General features: G+C 39.8%; 1 protein-coding gene across 1 annotated transcript in view; it reads right to left on the bottom strand.

The window, feature by feature from the left end:
- PPP2R3B (protein phosphatase 2 regulatory subunit B''beta) overlaps positions 1–15,421 on the bottom strand; it is a 58,364-nt gene extending 42,943 nt beyond the window's left edge. The window contains exons 1-2 of the mRNA XM_061988519.1: positions 15,376–15,421; positions 13,202–13,649 (exon numbers count right to left, since the gene is read on the bottom strand). Of these exons, the coding sequence (XP_061844503.1) occupies positions 13,202–13,546 (345 nt within the window). The 5' untranslated portion in view covers positions 13,547–13,649; positions 15,376–15,421. The remainder of the gene's footprint in view (positions 1–13,201; positions 13,650–15,375) is intronic.
- Between the last annotated feature and the right edge of the window lie 794 nt (positions 15,422–16,215).

Genomic DNA, 16,215 nt, shown 5'->3' on the forward strand with positions numbered 1-16,215 from the left:
CTGAGGCAGATGTTAAATCAATCCTATTGTTAGCCTAATATTGTTTTAGCACTACTGTCACTAGTTTGGTTTCAAACCTAGTGGTTATTTACATACCTGTATGCAGTATAGTTGTCAAAATTCCACAGGTTGCAATATATGAAAAATACACATACAACTGAGCATTCAGCTACAACAGATTGTGAGAGGTAAGTACTCTGGCAGCTATTAATCACTTTTTCACCATCTGAATGGAAAAGGGCTTTGTATTGCCATATTTAAGGAGACTTAGCATTTGTAAAGCAATGTGGTCAGGAACAGCCTAAGATCTGTCTTAACCTTTTCAATCATGAATTATCCACACAGAAAAGGGAAAGCAAGCATCCATCCAGACTGAACTAGGGAGTGTTTGAGTATAGTGTTACATTTATTCTAAACCTGAATTCTCTCCAGTGAAAGCCAATACAAAATCCTTTCCTGGGTGAAGGGCTGGATGCCAGCCATGAAACTGTTCAAGTATCCTGGAAGCTTATTATTAGCTAAACAGAGTGGAAGAGGTATGCTCAGAGTTTCCTTCCAAAGCTACAGATACACACTATGAATGGATTTGAACCAAGGGATTGTAGCTGAAGAGTTTGTCACTTCAACAGAGATCTGAATACACAATACACAATATACACAATAACAATGTAATATTTCTGTGGCTTTCACACAAAAGTATTCAAGTAAGTCAAAGAGAACAATCATGAACATTTTGGGTAAAGTGTAAGAAATAGAAATCTGAGGAATTTTGACACTGTCTTCCAGAACATACTCATCAGAAAGTCCAGGAAGTGTGGTTTGGGTGAGTGGACGGCAAGGTGAATCGAGAGCTGGCTGAATGACAGAACCCAGAGAGTGGAGATCAATGGCACAGCATCAAGTTAGAGGCCAGTGGGGTTCCCCAGAGATCAGTTCTGGGGCCAGTCTTGTTCAACATCTTCATCAATGACCTAGATTAGGAAACAGAATGTACTCTCAGCAAGTTGGCTGATAACATCAAAGTTGGCAGGACTGGCTGATTTCCCAGCAGGCTGTGCTGCCATTCAGTAGGATCTTGACCAGCTTGAGAACTGGGCAGAAAAGAATCTCATGAGGTTCAACAAGGACAAGTGCTGAGTCCTGCTTCTGGGAAGGAACAACCCCATGCACCAGTACAGGCTGGGGATTGGCCTGCTGGAGAGCAGTTCTGCAGAGAGAGACCTGGGAGTCTTGGTTGATAATAAACTGAACATTAAGCCAGCAATGTGTCCTCATGGACAAGAAGGCCAACGGCATCCTGGGATGCATCAAGAAGAGTGTGGCCAGCAGGTCAAGGGAGGTTCTGCCTCCCCCTCTACTCAGCCCTGGGGAGGCCTCATTTGGAGTCCTGTGTCCAGTTCTAGGCTCCCAAGCTCAACAGGGATAGGGAACTTCTGGAGAGAGTCCAGTGCAAGGCCACCAAGATGATCAGGGGAATGGAACATCTTTCATATGAGGAAAGACTGCGGGAACTGGGGCTGTTTAGTCTGGAGGAGACTGAGGGGGGGATCTCATTAATAAGTATATAAATGGTGGATGTCAGGAGGTTGGGACATCCCTTTGTTCTATTTATCTAGTGACAGGACAAGGGGTAATGGGATGAAGCTGGAACACAAAAGAGTTCCATTTAAACATAAGAAGAAATTATTTTACTGTGAGGGTGACAGAGCAGTGGCACAGGCTGCCCAGGGAGGTTGTGGAGCTATCTTCCTTGGAGGTCTTTAAGACTCACTTGGACATGTTCCTGTGTGACCTGATCTAAGTGGGACTGCTTTGTTGGGTGGGTTGGACTAGATCTCTAGAGGTCCCCTTCAACCCCTACCATTCTATGATTACCTCAAAAGGCCTTAAGCAATTGCCAATAAAAATGCAATTTCTTGGTGTATTTAAAGGCTTATGAGACTATGAGGAACTGACTTCAAGTCTTTGAAAATCCATCCATAGAAAAACTTTAGTTGCTGTGGTCCAATCTTCAACCCAGTAACACGTGAACTAAGATGGCAGAAAGCCTTTGGAGATGGTGTAAAGCCCAATGGCAACACTGAGCAACTTAATGGAATCTCTCAGCCTGCAATGCTGCAGAAATTCTAGTGGCTTTTGGGTTAACTGTGGAAAGAGAACTGCCATATCTCCACAACAATGTAAAGGCCTAGTGAGGGGTGGAACAGAGCAGTTAAGAAGATAACTAATGCAAGGCAGCATCTTTCTCAATATAAAAAAAAAAGGCAACTAGTTCAAGAATGTATTAAAGAAGCCAAACAGCTAATGATTTTAAGTAAAACACAGCTACTATGAGGAAGGAAAGACATAGAAGACAAAGAAATGAAAGCAGCATTTTTTTGCTAGACTGACAAAACAAGCAAGAAATGCAAATTCCCCTGATATATCAGATACTTCTCCCTCCCTGTCCCAGTCTTCACAGAAGATTGTGATTAAAATACCACCATTGTTTAATATTATCAGGAGTTATTTCTAGACCAGTTAGTCCATATCTGGCCTTTGATTTACCAAAATATGCCAGAACTAGATTTGCCCAATTATTTCCACAAATATTAGGCATTTGATAACTAACTGGTTTCTAAGTCCTTAGATTAAAGCTCCACAGTCAGACTGAACTTTTAACAAACCTAACCCAATTTCTGCAAAACACATTGCCTCATGGTGACACTGCACTTCAGTCAACAACATGCTCCTTGAGTAGGTGCATTATTTACGTTAGTCTGCAGATCAGCAGACAGTGGTAGCCTGGGGATCACTGTTGTAACAACAGTTCTTAGGGCACTGAATAAAAACTGAAGGGAAAGGGTAGAAGGTATGTCTATCTCAGTCAGATTTGATTTTATGACCAATAAAGTGAGAAAATACAACTTAGGCAGGTGTGGTAGCACCTGTAGTACTTTTCTGCTTAACAGGTATCTAGTAATGTCCAGTGTTGACACTGTATAAATAAATGAAGAACGATAAAGTTTCTCTTTGGAAAGAATTCTAAAACTCCCTCCTGATTCTCCAAAGATGACCTTGCAGGGGAAAATCTCTTCAGAACAATAGGCTAAAGGTTTCCAGGAGTGTTATTTTACATTATTATGAGCAATAAACAAAACATTCCCTTCTCAGGAGGCCACAAGGTCAGTAAACTACGCTACGTATTGAATTTTAGCGGAGCAGGTGCTGTAAAACATGAAATGTCTAGAGAGTGGAAAAAAATCACAAAGATAAATAGGAGGTAGCAAAAAAATGTGCTCTTTATACATATAACTGCCTAAGCAATCAAGAATATTAACATTTATTGATAAGGTGACCCATTCAAGCATGTGGGGGGAACATCGTATTTTTCAATACTGAATTAGTAAATATTGATTTTGACTTGTGTTTCTCAAATGCCTGACTCCATCCTGAATTAAAGATGCACAAGGTTGAAACTTTTCTATCCCTATACTGATGAATAAGGAATGGGATTTAATGGGATTCTAAATAGTTTTCCCAGTTCTTCAGACACTTACCTAACTTGCTTTTTGCTAGTAACTTCCCATTCCTATCTGCTTTATGTGGTATGATGCACCTGTGAGCTCAAGAGAACAAAATATTACTATCCATCCCTAACTCTCCTTTGGATGAGCCACTCATTTTCAGCAATACACTGATAAAACCCAAGGAAAAAAGTTTAAAATGTCTAGATCACAGAATCGAGTTGTTATGCCCAGAACCAGCTACCTAAAGTGATTGCTTTAAAGTCAGTGACAGTGTTTTGATTATGCTATGTTACACCCACAAACTGCTAGATGTTGTCACTATGTAGCTAAAAAAAAAAATCTACCTTCACAGGGAGAAGCTGATCCTTTGGCCTTGAATTCACATGAATCTAGGTTTAGATGCAATTTTTTTTGGAGGATGCAATGCCTAGCTCATAGAACACACAGACAACAAAAAAAATTGCAAGTCTTGCATATGTATGGCTTCTCTAATGATTACCTTTTCCAGTACTCTTGGATTAGAAGGTAGATGCCTGGGAGGTTCCTTCCACAGTTGCTGGGAGAATCCAGAATTTTTAGAGGGCCAGACAGTGAATGAAGACAACAATTTGATGAGAGATATATAGTCATGTTGGCAGCCCAGGAAGGATAGGCTGATCAGATTCTCTGCACATTACCAAAAGAATGCCATGTATGTACACCACACCATAGGCTGCTATCAGATAAGCAAGATAAGATACGTGTCACCTTGCTAAGATTATACTGCCTGGACTCCAAAGACATAGATAGCATGGACCTTTTTAGATTGCTAACTGCATCTGACAGACTAAGGTCAGCATGTGTCAACACTAGATACTATAAAACCAAAGCCTGACAGTTCATGGATGGCTTATATTCCTTTCAGAACAATTCCCATGTTCTCTGCCATCTTAGTAAAATGTAAACTGATGTTTTCCTCTTTTGTGTATAGCATAAAAAGGCTTTTAATGGAAACAAGTTGTTGGAATGGTGTCATACAGATGGTGCCTACTTACTATTCACAATCTTCAGACTACCTTATTTACCAAATCATAAAAACCAGGCACACTCAAATTGATGCTTCTGGGTTGGATATTAAACAGAAAAAGAAATAAGCAAAACACATAGTATGGATTATACAAATTAAAGTCACTTGTTCTAGTAAGCCACGGAAGAAGCTACAATCCACAACATACACATATGTAAATATACCAGGGTATGCCTCTGAATAGCAAAACAGTTTAAAATGAATTAGTTAAAGCTGATTTGGGATCTTACTGAGATTTCTCACAACAGACAACAGCTTTTGCAATGGAGTCTAATGTTTTGCATTATGCAACTTTTTTGAAGTCACACAAGCCATTTTTGATATTTAGTCACTTCTAAATTGCTACTATTTACCTCCTGTCACCTTAATTCAGAAGTCAGAGTAATTTGGTAAAAAGAACAGGAATGACAATGTCTTATAACTGTCCAGCAACTTATGTAAACATTACACCAGCTGTTCAGTACTTCATTTTGACATGAACTGATTTTTTTTTCAGTTAATCCTTTCAAAACCACATTTATATCTTGGAATTTTATCACTTCCAAAACTAGCATGATTGGTTTATGGAAGTAACACCACTACTTTAATTCCAGCATCATAGGCTAACACATGTAATTTAGTCCCTGAAATCACAAGACAATCATTTTGAGTCAGTGACAGCTGCAGGATAGCTTCTTGCTTATGCTTTTGCTTGACACTTCCCTCCCCTAAAGATTTTAAAGTAAACTCATCAAATTGGGAAGTTTAAGATACAGATATTATTCAACAAGTCAGTATACTTTACCAACCAACAGTGTTATTTCTGGTAGAATTTCTAGAAAGTACTCTTGAGCTAACACTGTGTTGATCATGTATCGGTCTTTGCTGACACAAGAAGTGGAGAGGCAACAGAAACTATACCGGTTTCTACAGAGCTAACTGAAAGGTTGTGCATCTCTAAACTTCCAAACAGGGTACAATGGTAATGGACAAATCTAAGAAAGAAGGCAGAGCAAAGAAGCTGGTCATTAGTAATGAATTGAACTTTAGCTTCTGATATAATGACTAAAGGGGTAACCATCACACATGAAGAATGAAGACAAGTAATAAGACAACCTACAGAGGTATTACACCAGAAATGCATTGCCAGAATAGCAACAGTACTCTTGAATAGCAATTGCTTCCATTCTCTATCCCTGTAAGTCTCAATGTGAAGTCTAAATGATTTGTAAAAAATACTAAGCTGAAATATGTTACTTAATAAGCAAGTAGTCATAATTTCAGGATTCTTTACTTTGTTAACAGCAAGTAAGATAACAAAACTGGTGAACTTTTGTTTAAAATCTTAGGTTACAAAAGAAGACTTGTGTTTGCTGTAAACAATGACTATTCTTGAAGACTATTAGTAGATAGAAGTAAGTATAACCTAACCCATTAAGTGTTCTTAACATGATTTCAAAGAGTTTGCTTTATTTTCTAGTCAATGAAGTATGTCATAAGGAAGAAGATTACTTACAACATATCAGTGATGATCATACTTAGTGGAAGAATTGATGAAATCTAAAATATTAGCTGTTTAGCAATACACATCTAGCTTCTAAAGGAATAAAACTGTTTAGAAATTCTGCTGAATTCTGAAAGCGGATCAAGGCAAGCCATTTAAAATACTCTACAAGCCTTGTTTTGTCAAAATGATATCAAAAAAGTCTAACAAAACCTTGTTTGTTATGGATACATTTACAATTTTGTTTTATAGATATTTTGCAATGTTTCCCTCACCACCACTTCATAAGGTCTTTCTCTCCATCCTCCTTGCAGAGATTCCTACAAATCATGTGAAAGTTTCTTTGTAGCCTTTCAACTCATCTCACTTGTTGCCTGAAATCAGCCAAAGTTTCTACTAAGATCTGCATAGAACAAATATGTAAGTCTAGTTGCATGTGAAGTTAAATTACGCTGTTTACACAATCTTACTCAAACACATGCCAACAGCCCAAAGTGCTCATTATCCCTGCAAGCACCTATGGGTCAAGGGACAGTACCTGAACGGTTTGATAGTTTCTACCTCTTTTTTATATAGAATAGTAATGGCTATGCAAAAGGGACACATCTAACATCAAATACCAGAATATACTTTTAAAAACATCTCTTGAACACTGGTTATCCTTCCATAGACTCATTTCAAGTTGTATCTCTTGGTCACAAAATATCAGCTAATCTTATCTACCAAAACATTAGTACCATCTGGTTAACTTGAAGACCACCATACTAATCCAACCCAACACAAAGGAGTTACTTACATATTATACCACAGTTAGAACACTAAGTTTAGTAACCATTTGTTACAGAAAATAAAAGGAGCACTTAACTGGTACCTTCTCAAATCAATGCAACTACTTGTCTAACTTCCTTTGAATTTTGAGACAATTGCTCTGCAAAGCCTCTAAATATGCAATACTCATCCATGTGATATTACCATGGGTATTTTGTAGATTTTTTTCCTTTTAACATTGCTTGATGTCACTGAGTAACTATTTTACTCAAACTGCATCAGTGGTACTGAGGTGAGCCTATTCATCCTTTTGGCCTTGAGCTTATTTCTTGGTGACAGAAAAAGCATAGGACATATGGAGAGGTTCTCACAAATATAAAGACAAGTTCTAAAGCACCACTGAAGAAAAAAAAACAACCAACACAAAATCTCTCTTCTACTGCAATATCTAATTTCCTCCCAGACTGACCACCTGTTAAAGGAATGAACTATTTAAATGACTGATGTAAAGCTAAAACTAAGCTTAAAATGTACTGAAAGATGAGGCAGAGAAGCAACTGGAAGTAAGCCAATGTCTTATACACAAATGAACTTTTTTTGTGTCAGCTTTTAAAATGATGGTTACTCACACAAGAGAGAGCACCTGTGATCAATATATTTCATCCAAATATTTGAATTTGGCCTTTGTCAGGATCCAGGTGAATTTTAAGTCTGAAGAAAGCTACATAGAATTCTGAATTCAACTTTTCAGCACTAGAAAAGTCAAAACCCCTTAAGACTGGATGGACAGTGTATAAGAAATATTTATTTGTTTCCAGTAGCACAGAATTATCTTCTCTTTCAAGTGCAGCTGTCACTTTAAAAGAGGACAAAAGATCACTATTTCTTCTAACAATCAACAATGTATAAACAGAACTAAGGCTACTGCTAAGAAAAGTGTAACATTTATACCCCAGGGTACAAGACTCAGTTCGAATCCAGAGCACTACCAAAAAGCTACAGCAATGAATAACTTTCAGTTTCTCATTTATAAATGAAATGAACAGCTAGTTCTCCAATCAGAACAATGATTCTTCTATTTCAAGCTATTCAGTACAGCAATGTTCAGAATAAGTGCTGCTTATGCTGACTACTATTATTTCACCACACTTAAAACTAATAATGATTTTCTAGGAACACCTAGAGCTGCACTCTTCGAGACCTTAAAAATCAACTTCTGGCTGACCTTCCTTTGTTGGCACTACAGAAGGAGCTTTATTGTGAACACGTTAGTGCCGACATCTGTTATCGTCATAAAAGTACATCAGTTTGATATCAGGTTATTTACAGTCTGCCTTTAAGTCACGGGCTTTAGTTGGGAGCCAAGTCTACCATCCTCCCCATTTAGTGATGGGACATGGCACTATTCATGCTAGCCTTGCATAATGCAGTTACGGAGCATGTGTGCTAGACCGGACTCAAGTCTTCCACAGTGTAATCTGCTGTGCAGTGCAATGCTAATACCATTTACATAACGCAGACTGGGTAGTTAACATTGCTTCCAGTATTAAGGTATACTAGGTACCAATTCAGATGCAGGTAATGAGACTATACACTTGAAGTGTCAACACCAACATCCAAGCTTAATAACTATTTAAGTTAAAAACTGGCAGGGTTCAAACACTGTCACTCCTCATACTTTTCTGATGTTTTATGAACATTGTTTCTCTCCTTGCTAGTAGAAGGTAGTATCCCAAAAGCTTACAGCACACCTGCAGAACACAGATAGTCTACCACTAACTGGTCTAAAAGGTGCAGGTATAAGGTAGCTGTCCTTTAATTCAAGTTCTCAGAAGAACTCATTTGATCCAAAAAGCAACTGTTAAGTGTTACGATGCTCAAACTTCTGTTAATGTTAAAAGGTTTTGTCTTGAAAGAGAGACTAACTAAAATGGGTTCTAGTAGGACTACTCCATTTGAATCAATTAACTGGTAAATATTTAAGAACGTTAGAGATGAAAAAAAAAGCTATGTAGCAATATAGTAAAGTATTAAAACAATTAAATACAGAAATATGAGATAACAGGCAGGAACAGTATGCTTATCACATAAAAGATGTACGGAAACAATGAAAGAAGTACCTTTCTATCAAAGGTTGACCCTGCAGAGAAACAGAAAATAACTCTGAAGTACTTCAGATCATATTACATTCTCTCTGCACCACCACTCCCCAAAATGCCCATAGGGAATTCTGCGAATTGTTTCCCCAGATGCCTTGCACACCAGCTGGTTAGGATTAAACATCTTGCCTGTGGCACCTTTTAGGCCTTGAGGCCTGGCATTTTTGACATTATGAACAGAGTACAATTGCTTATACTCCATATGTTTAAGATAATCTAGAGTGCCAGAAACACTGCTAAATCCATGTACAATAGTGATAAGGGTTAGAAGAAAGCTTTAACAGCTATTCTTCAAGTCTGAAAATTACAGCTCTAGAATTTCCTTTCTTTATAACAATATACACAAAATATTCCAGGCCTAAATGTCTGTATTTTTCTATGTCTCTGATTTAATATATTTAGTATATACAAATCACAAGCCTACTTGCAGAATACTAAGTGGTAGCAGGCAGTTCATGTCACACAACAAAGAAAACCAGAACTTTGCAATTACAGTGTTTGTACAGTGGATGCAATCACACATTGACCTCACCGTGAATGACAACATGAAAGTTAAGGAAATTCCCTTCCCTAAAGGGAAAAAAACAACCCTAAACAAACACTGTTTTCACTTGCACCAAACACAATGTAAGATGAATTTTCATGGTATATTTCTGTCCAGATTTCAAAATGTGCATGTGGATTAAGCCAGCAGTTTCTTCTGAATTAGTGTTTGAGGGGTTTTTTCCCCCCCTCCACAACCTATCTTTAAGTATCTTGTTCAGATGAACAAACTCCTATTTGAAGTGCCTAAGTTGTTTGCTCCCCTTTAACATAAAGGCCACGTAGGTTCTTTCATTACCGGAGAAAGTCCTTTGGACTTGCTAAGCAGTGGAGGGCTTCAACTGTATTGAAAGCTTGCAAAATCTCCTCTAACAAGACATTTGTGTTTCAGCAAAAATATGTGTCAACTTCTGAATTTTGGATAAAAGCATAACCCTTAAACTTCAATTACAAGCCAAATAGTGAAAAAAAGAAAAAAGTCTCCTTGAACACAAGAGCCGTCAGCTACAGTACTTTTAATGCCGTGTAACAGTTGCCATTAGAATACCAAATTGTTTTGCTCAAGGTGTTAAAGGTATCAATATTGGTCTTCCAAGAATATTTCTCATTCTGTAAAATATGTTTTTCTAACAAGTAGAGAAACCTGTAGCACAAAAATGTGATTTCCTACACATTCATACTTACTACTTGGTAATAATCTGAGGTTGGAAGTTTTCTGTTATCAGCTTTATTATTTAGTGTCCTTCAAAAAAGTTGCAGGAACAATTTCAGAAACAAAAGGTGTACAGAAATCTTACCCATAATTAAATGTAGTGATTCAGCTCAATGATATTGAAAACATATCCAGTCAAAATGAGTTTGCTGCTTGTACACTGCATTATGAACATTCCTGTATACAGCAAGAGAAAGTTTAGTAAAATGCCTGAGTTGACTTATATAGTCCTAAAGGAAAGAAATCTTCAGCTCTTTATGGCTGGATATAAAAGCCCTTTCCTAATATCACCCTCAGGGATGCAGAGTTAAGCATATTAACTTTCACCATTTTCTAGGACTGCTATTCAGAATTTAAGTCTGTATTACTGGACCCATAGTACAAGCTTTATTTTTAAAAAAGAATATCTGAAGTATTTTCTTCCATTTATAGATATGAGGACCTCAAACTTAAACTCAAATGAGGGCGAGAAAACCATTAAGGCCTGATTTGTGAACCATGATTAAGTGCACAAAACCACATGCATTATTTTTGACACTGCAGTGAGCAGTTTATGGATGTCCAAGAAGGAAAAGGAGTCTATTTTGCTTCCTACAAGAAAATACATTGTCATGGCAGAACATGCAATTACACAACTCTTTGTGATATTTTAAGAGTTGATGTCTGTTCCAAGTGTAATTTGTACCGCTTAAAGATTAGTAAACTTTTGGATGAAGCTTCAGTCAGTTATGATGAAGAATAAAGCCAGAAGTAAATTTCTTATTGTTGGAAACTTCCCTCTGCCCAATGCCTTAAAAAAAACTCAACAAAACAACCAATGGCCTAATCATGTAGGTTCTCTCTCAGCACTATACAAACAATTCCAATTAAGTAAAAGAATGTTGCTCTTCATTAATCTCTTCACATTCTTCTTCACGGGATCTACTTAAAACAATCAACCAAGACATAGGAAGAAAAGTTACAGTATACAAGTTAAGTGATCAAGTAACAGTGGCTTTTAATGGAAGTTCTCCCTTTGCTTGCTTTTACCTGATATAAGAACAAACCAAGCATCTGCTAACTTTCTTATGTCACTAGAACAGGAAACGTAATGATGTCAACACAAAGAAACAAGCAAGTAAATCAACTGTCATCCCCAGTGTCTGCCCAGTCATAAATAAAGTTCAAGTCATTATTATAAACTCAATCTAGACAAACTCTAGACTAAAAGTGAAGCATATTTAAGAAGTGGGGACTAAAGTTGTCAAGCTAGATTTGAAAGTTAGCATTTATGAAAACAGGACAACACTTCAGATTAAATGCTTTAGTGCAAAGCAGCAGTCACATGGTTACTCCTGTGGGTTGAAAGGTAACTAGTTACAATCTATTACTGGTGTGTATTGACAAGTAACTGATACTCCTAAACATTCTCAGCTGTAATCTCTTTACCTTTAGCATCCTGAGAATGCTTCCCTGGGACACCAGAAGGCCTGGTCAGGGTATTGAGTTAGACACAAAAGCATACAGAGTGATTGGAAGTGATGACCACTTACAACTTGCCACTTAATAATTATTAAATTACATGAATTCATAGTTCTACAGCAGAAACTGTGTGTCTCAACTCCATTGATAAGGCAGGTCATGTATGTAATGTTTTCTTTTATCAGTCATCACATTATTTTCTATCCAGTTTTATTTTTACTAAAATTAGATTGAACTGAACTGCAAGATTAAAAAAAATAATCCCAGGTTGGGGGCAGGGGCGTCATTCTTGCAAAAAGGACATTGTGTATTATAAATCAAGTTCTCCTTAGAAAGGAAGCATTGAGTGTACCATGCAGTACCAAAACAATTACTATGTTAATATGCAGAATCAGTGGAGCCAAATTTGAGTCTTGTACTAACAATAGTGCCTGGTATCATTGGACAAAAGATTATTTGCAGTCAAGACAGTATGTTATAAAAATAACACTGCAAACAAACACAGGGACTTTTATTTATGCACAATTAGATTGCATTTAACAGGGAAAGGGCCTATTATTGAAAGTCTGGTACCTGAAGCACCAAAACCTGATCTGGGCTACCTTTGGCAAAAGTAAGTTAAACATAAGTTGCATCCAGCAACTGTGATCTACTTAGTTTACTAAATAGCCCTTGTAAAATACCACATCTAACAGACTTCTTCAGATATCTAACAGATTTTTTCTTCTTATATAAAGTAAGAAATGTATTTCACATATGGTTAGTGATGGCTATCCAACCCATCTAAGTTTTGGCTTTTACAATTATTTCTCTTTCATTCTTCAACTCTAAATATGGGTTCTCCTCCACAATGGGCACCGTTCAGGGAACACAAGGATATTATTGAAAACTACTTTATTTTAAGGCTATTTCTAGCTTATCCACCAGTTGCAGTTTGTTCATACTCGTAAAAAAAATGCAAGAATACAGACACTAACCTTATTGCATAGGAGAGGCAATACATCAGAAAGCAAGAATTACTTGTTTTCCTTAACTGTGCTATACACACTAAAATAAACATAACACACAAATTAGCTGCTGCACAGAGCAGTATTGCATGATGCTTGAAATTGTAGCTCAAAACCACAGTAGTTAATACCAAATCTAATCAGCTGTATGGGAACTGGAATTTCTAAGATGCCTCCTACTCCATAGTTCTGAAGGGCAATATTGCTCTTGACAGAAAAATTATCAGAAACAGAAAACAATTCCTTTCTCATTTTGTTTCAGGGACATGTGGTTTAGAAAAAGCAACAGAGCTGCACAGAGCCAAGACAGTCTTCCAGAGCTCAGGCCACCTAGCCATTACTGCTAGTGGAACACAAACATTCATATTTTGTGTTTAGTGCTGCTGTTTCACTCCATAATTTTGCAAAATTTGCATAATTTGCCAAACCCACAAACAAAAAATTCATTTCCATGTAAAAAAATAAGTCTAATAAGTAATAAACAAAAACTTACTGCTCTGTTTCCTGAGGATCGACGTGTTCTAATATGAGAAGGGTTCCTTTGGCTGACTGGAGTCGCCAATGGAAGAGTAGAGGAAAGCTGTTGAGGAGGACTGAGACACAAAGGTAATTTGGTATCTTCTAATATGCATTGCTTGGAATTGAAATTCTTATTGGAGAACCTCTCATTTTTCCCATTTCCTGGATTTCCACCAGCAATCTCCACTTTCTCCTCATCCTTAATTCTTCTCAAGCAGTCCTTTAATGCCAGCTGAGTTGCAGGCTGACTCAACCAGCACAAAAAGAGTTCGTCCACCTTCATTTTCAAAACAGGTTGCAGAACTTTCCCATGTGACATTTTCTACCAGTTTCTCTTTTTGTTGGATTGAATGCAAATTAAAGACTTGAAAATCACCTCTTTATTCCACTCGACTTTCAGGGTTTCACAGGCTCCAAGATTCCTGTTAAGAAAAACACCATTACATGATCTTACAGTTTTAACAGTGTTAGATGTTTATTATTCCCTCAAGACACCAACAGGTGTTGTAAAACACACAGTAACATGGGACTACAACAACATTTTGCCAATGTCGGCCATGAATCGGTCACATCCAGAAGACAATTTCTTTTAAAAGCATGCTGTGTAAGCAACGGAGACTGAAGAGAAAGAAACTGCACTCAGACTTCCTCAAAGAGCTATCTAATAAACATTCTCCAAGAGTAGATGTTAAAATCTCCTAGGTTTATTATAACAAATAGTCTTGAAAAAACTTGTAACTGAATCTGCCAAGAACTAAATGTCTAAGCAGTTTATGCAAAGCCTTGGTGATGGTACAATTAAGGTTTAAGAAGCAAGTCTTTCAGTCAGTGGATTTGGAGTCAAGACTGAAGATTCAATTTTCATTTTGAAGTCTATGCTTCTGATTTAAAAGTCTTGCATTGCATCTTGCATTTCAAGATGCATTCCCATTGGAGTGATAGCCAGCTGAAATCCCAAACATCCTTCCTCAAGATTTTGTTTGCCTGCCCACTTGGTAACATACAGTAATTTGATATTTTAATTGATCTATTTGATATTCACTTTTACAGCTTTTTTTTTTTTTAAGCCAACACAAAACCCAAAGTGATTAAAGAACTAGGACACTATGACTTCAGGTTCGATTCCTCACCTGAAACAAAGAACATGTTTGGGTTTTTTTAATAAAGTGTATATGATTTTATGGACTAGAGCTAAATACTAAGAACAGAATCCAAATTACTGACATCATCTCAGCAATTAAACTACTTAGTAATCTGGTACAGCTTAACTAAACCTTGATCTTCCTCTGGATTTGTTTTTTTGTTTTTAAATGCCTTTATCAGTATTTGATTCACAGGTAAAAGACAAGAAAAACGGGCAAGTACTTTGCTGAAGACGCACAAAAAGAAGCACTTGAAATCACAAACGAGTAACACCTAGCAAGTGAATGTATTATTGAAATCAAAACTCAGTCCTTATCCCAGGAAACTATAAACTTTAACTAGTGCAGCAGTTAATTTATTTAAACCTTTACGTTTAAGATATTAACAGTTCGATTATTCCGTCGCTGAAGTCGCGTTGCTTCACCCGTTTTTTTAAGACCGACGCCTTTACCGCGTCCGTGGCTGTGCCAGCAAAGCCTCCAGCAGCACTCGCTCGTGCCAGGAGGAAAGTGGTGCTGCCCAGCACCAGCGGGGCTCCCCGGGCGCCTGGCCGGCCTCATCGCGAAGTTCCGCGGGCCGGCCGGGAAGGGCGGCAGGAGGGTCACCCCGCCTGCCGCGCCGGCCAGAAGCGAGAGGCCTCCCGCGGGCTGTTTGAAAGCGGCGGGCCGAGCTGGGCACGGCCGCAGCGCAGGCGCGGGGAGGGGTGGGGAGGCAGCGATCGCCCCCAAGGCAGCCCCCACCCCTGCGGAGGGGGCGGCTCTGGGGAACGGCCACCGGGGAGCAGCCGCGCCGGGCTGGAGGAGGGTGGCGCTGCCCTGGGGGCGGGCAGGGAAAGCCCCGCAGCCACACACCTGATGGCACCTGCTGCCCCAGCAGCCAGTGGGACAGCAAACGCTTTCCCCTCCCGAGGCCTCAGAGGCGCCCGCGCTTCACACCGCGGAAGCGGCCTTGAGGACCCGCGCGAGACACGCCGAGGCCACGGAGAGCAAGACGGCAACCGCTCACCTGCGCCGCGCCACAGCCCAGCACACTGCCCCTCCCGCCGCTGCCTTCAAACCCGCGCCTCCTTCCGGCCCGCCCCGCCCCGCCCCCCCGCACACATCTCGCGAGATCTCACCGCGCCCTCCCGGCCGGGGACGCGGCGGGCGGTGACCATGGTAACGAGACGGGTGGGGCAGGCGGCGTCGTGACGTCACCCCTTAGCGGCGTGGTGGGTTTTCTCGCCCACCGCCCCCTCTCTTCCCAGCAGCCTTTGCGGCTGGGGCTGGTAGGGTTTGCTCAGCGCGGGCTGTGGGACAGTGCCCATTGTGGGAGCAGCCGCCGTACCCCTGTGCCGCAGAGGAGCTGCCTTGCCTTGCCTTGCCTTGCCTTGCCTTGCCTTGCCTTGCCTTGCCTTGCCTTGCCTTGCCCGGCTGCTGCCTTCCTCGTAGGACCGTCTCCTGCTGCCGAGGCGGCAGCGCCGTGCCGTTAGGGCAAGGGCAGGCTGAGCAGAGTGCGGTGCGAGGGGTGGTCGATGCGGCCTCCGGGCCCCCAGGCTGCGGGTAAAGCGGTAATCAGTGCCCTGCTTTTCGGATGGCGGGGTGTAGGATTACTGAGTTGCCGCAGCGGTGCCTGCCCGTGTCACTGCGGTCACATGGCCAGAGCTGTCACAATTCAGTGCTGTTACCTGCACTGAATTAACAGGTTGGCTGTGATGGGACCTCAGATTCTGACCTGTGGCTCACAGACTGCGCCTCGCTAGTTCCTGAGAGGAGCTGGCAGAGTACGTGAGCTTACCTTTGCAGGGGCCAGCTATTAAAGAACACAGAGTACTATTTCCACACTATTGCTGTTTTTGCCACTGGG

Source organism: Colius striatus, chromosome 1 (genome assembly GCF_028858725.1).
Source record: "Colius striatus isolate bColStr4 chromosome 1, bColStr4.1.hap1, whole genome shotgun sequence".
NCBI lineage: Eukaryota > Metazoa > Chordata > Aves > Coliiformes > Coliidae > Colius > Colius striatus.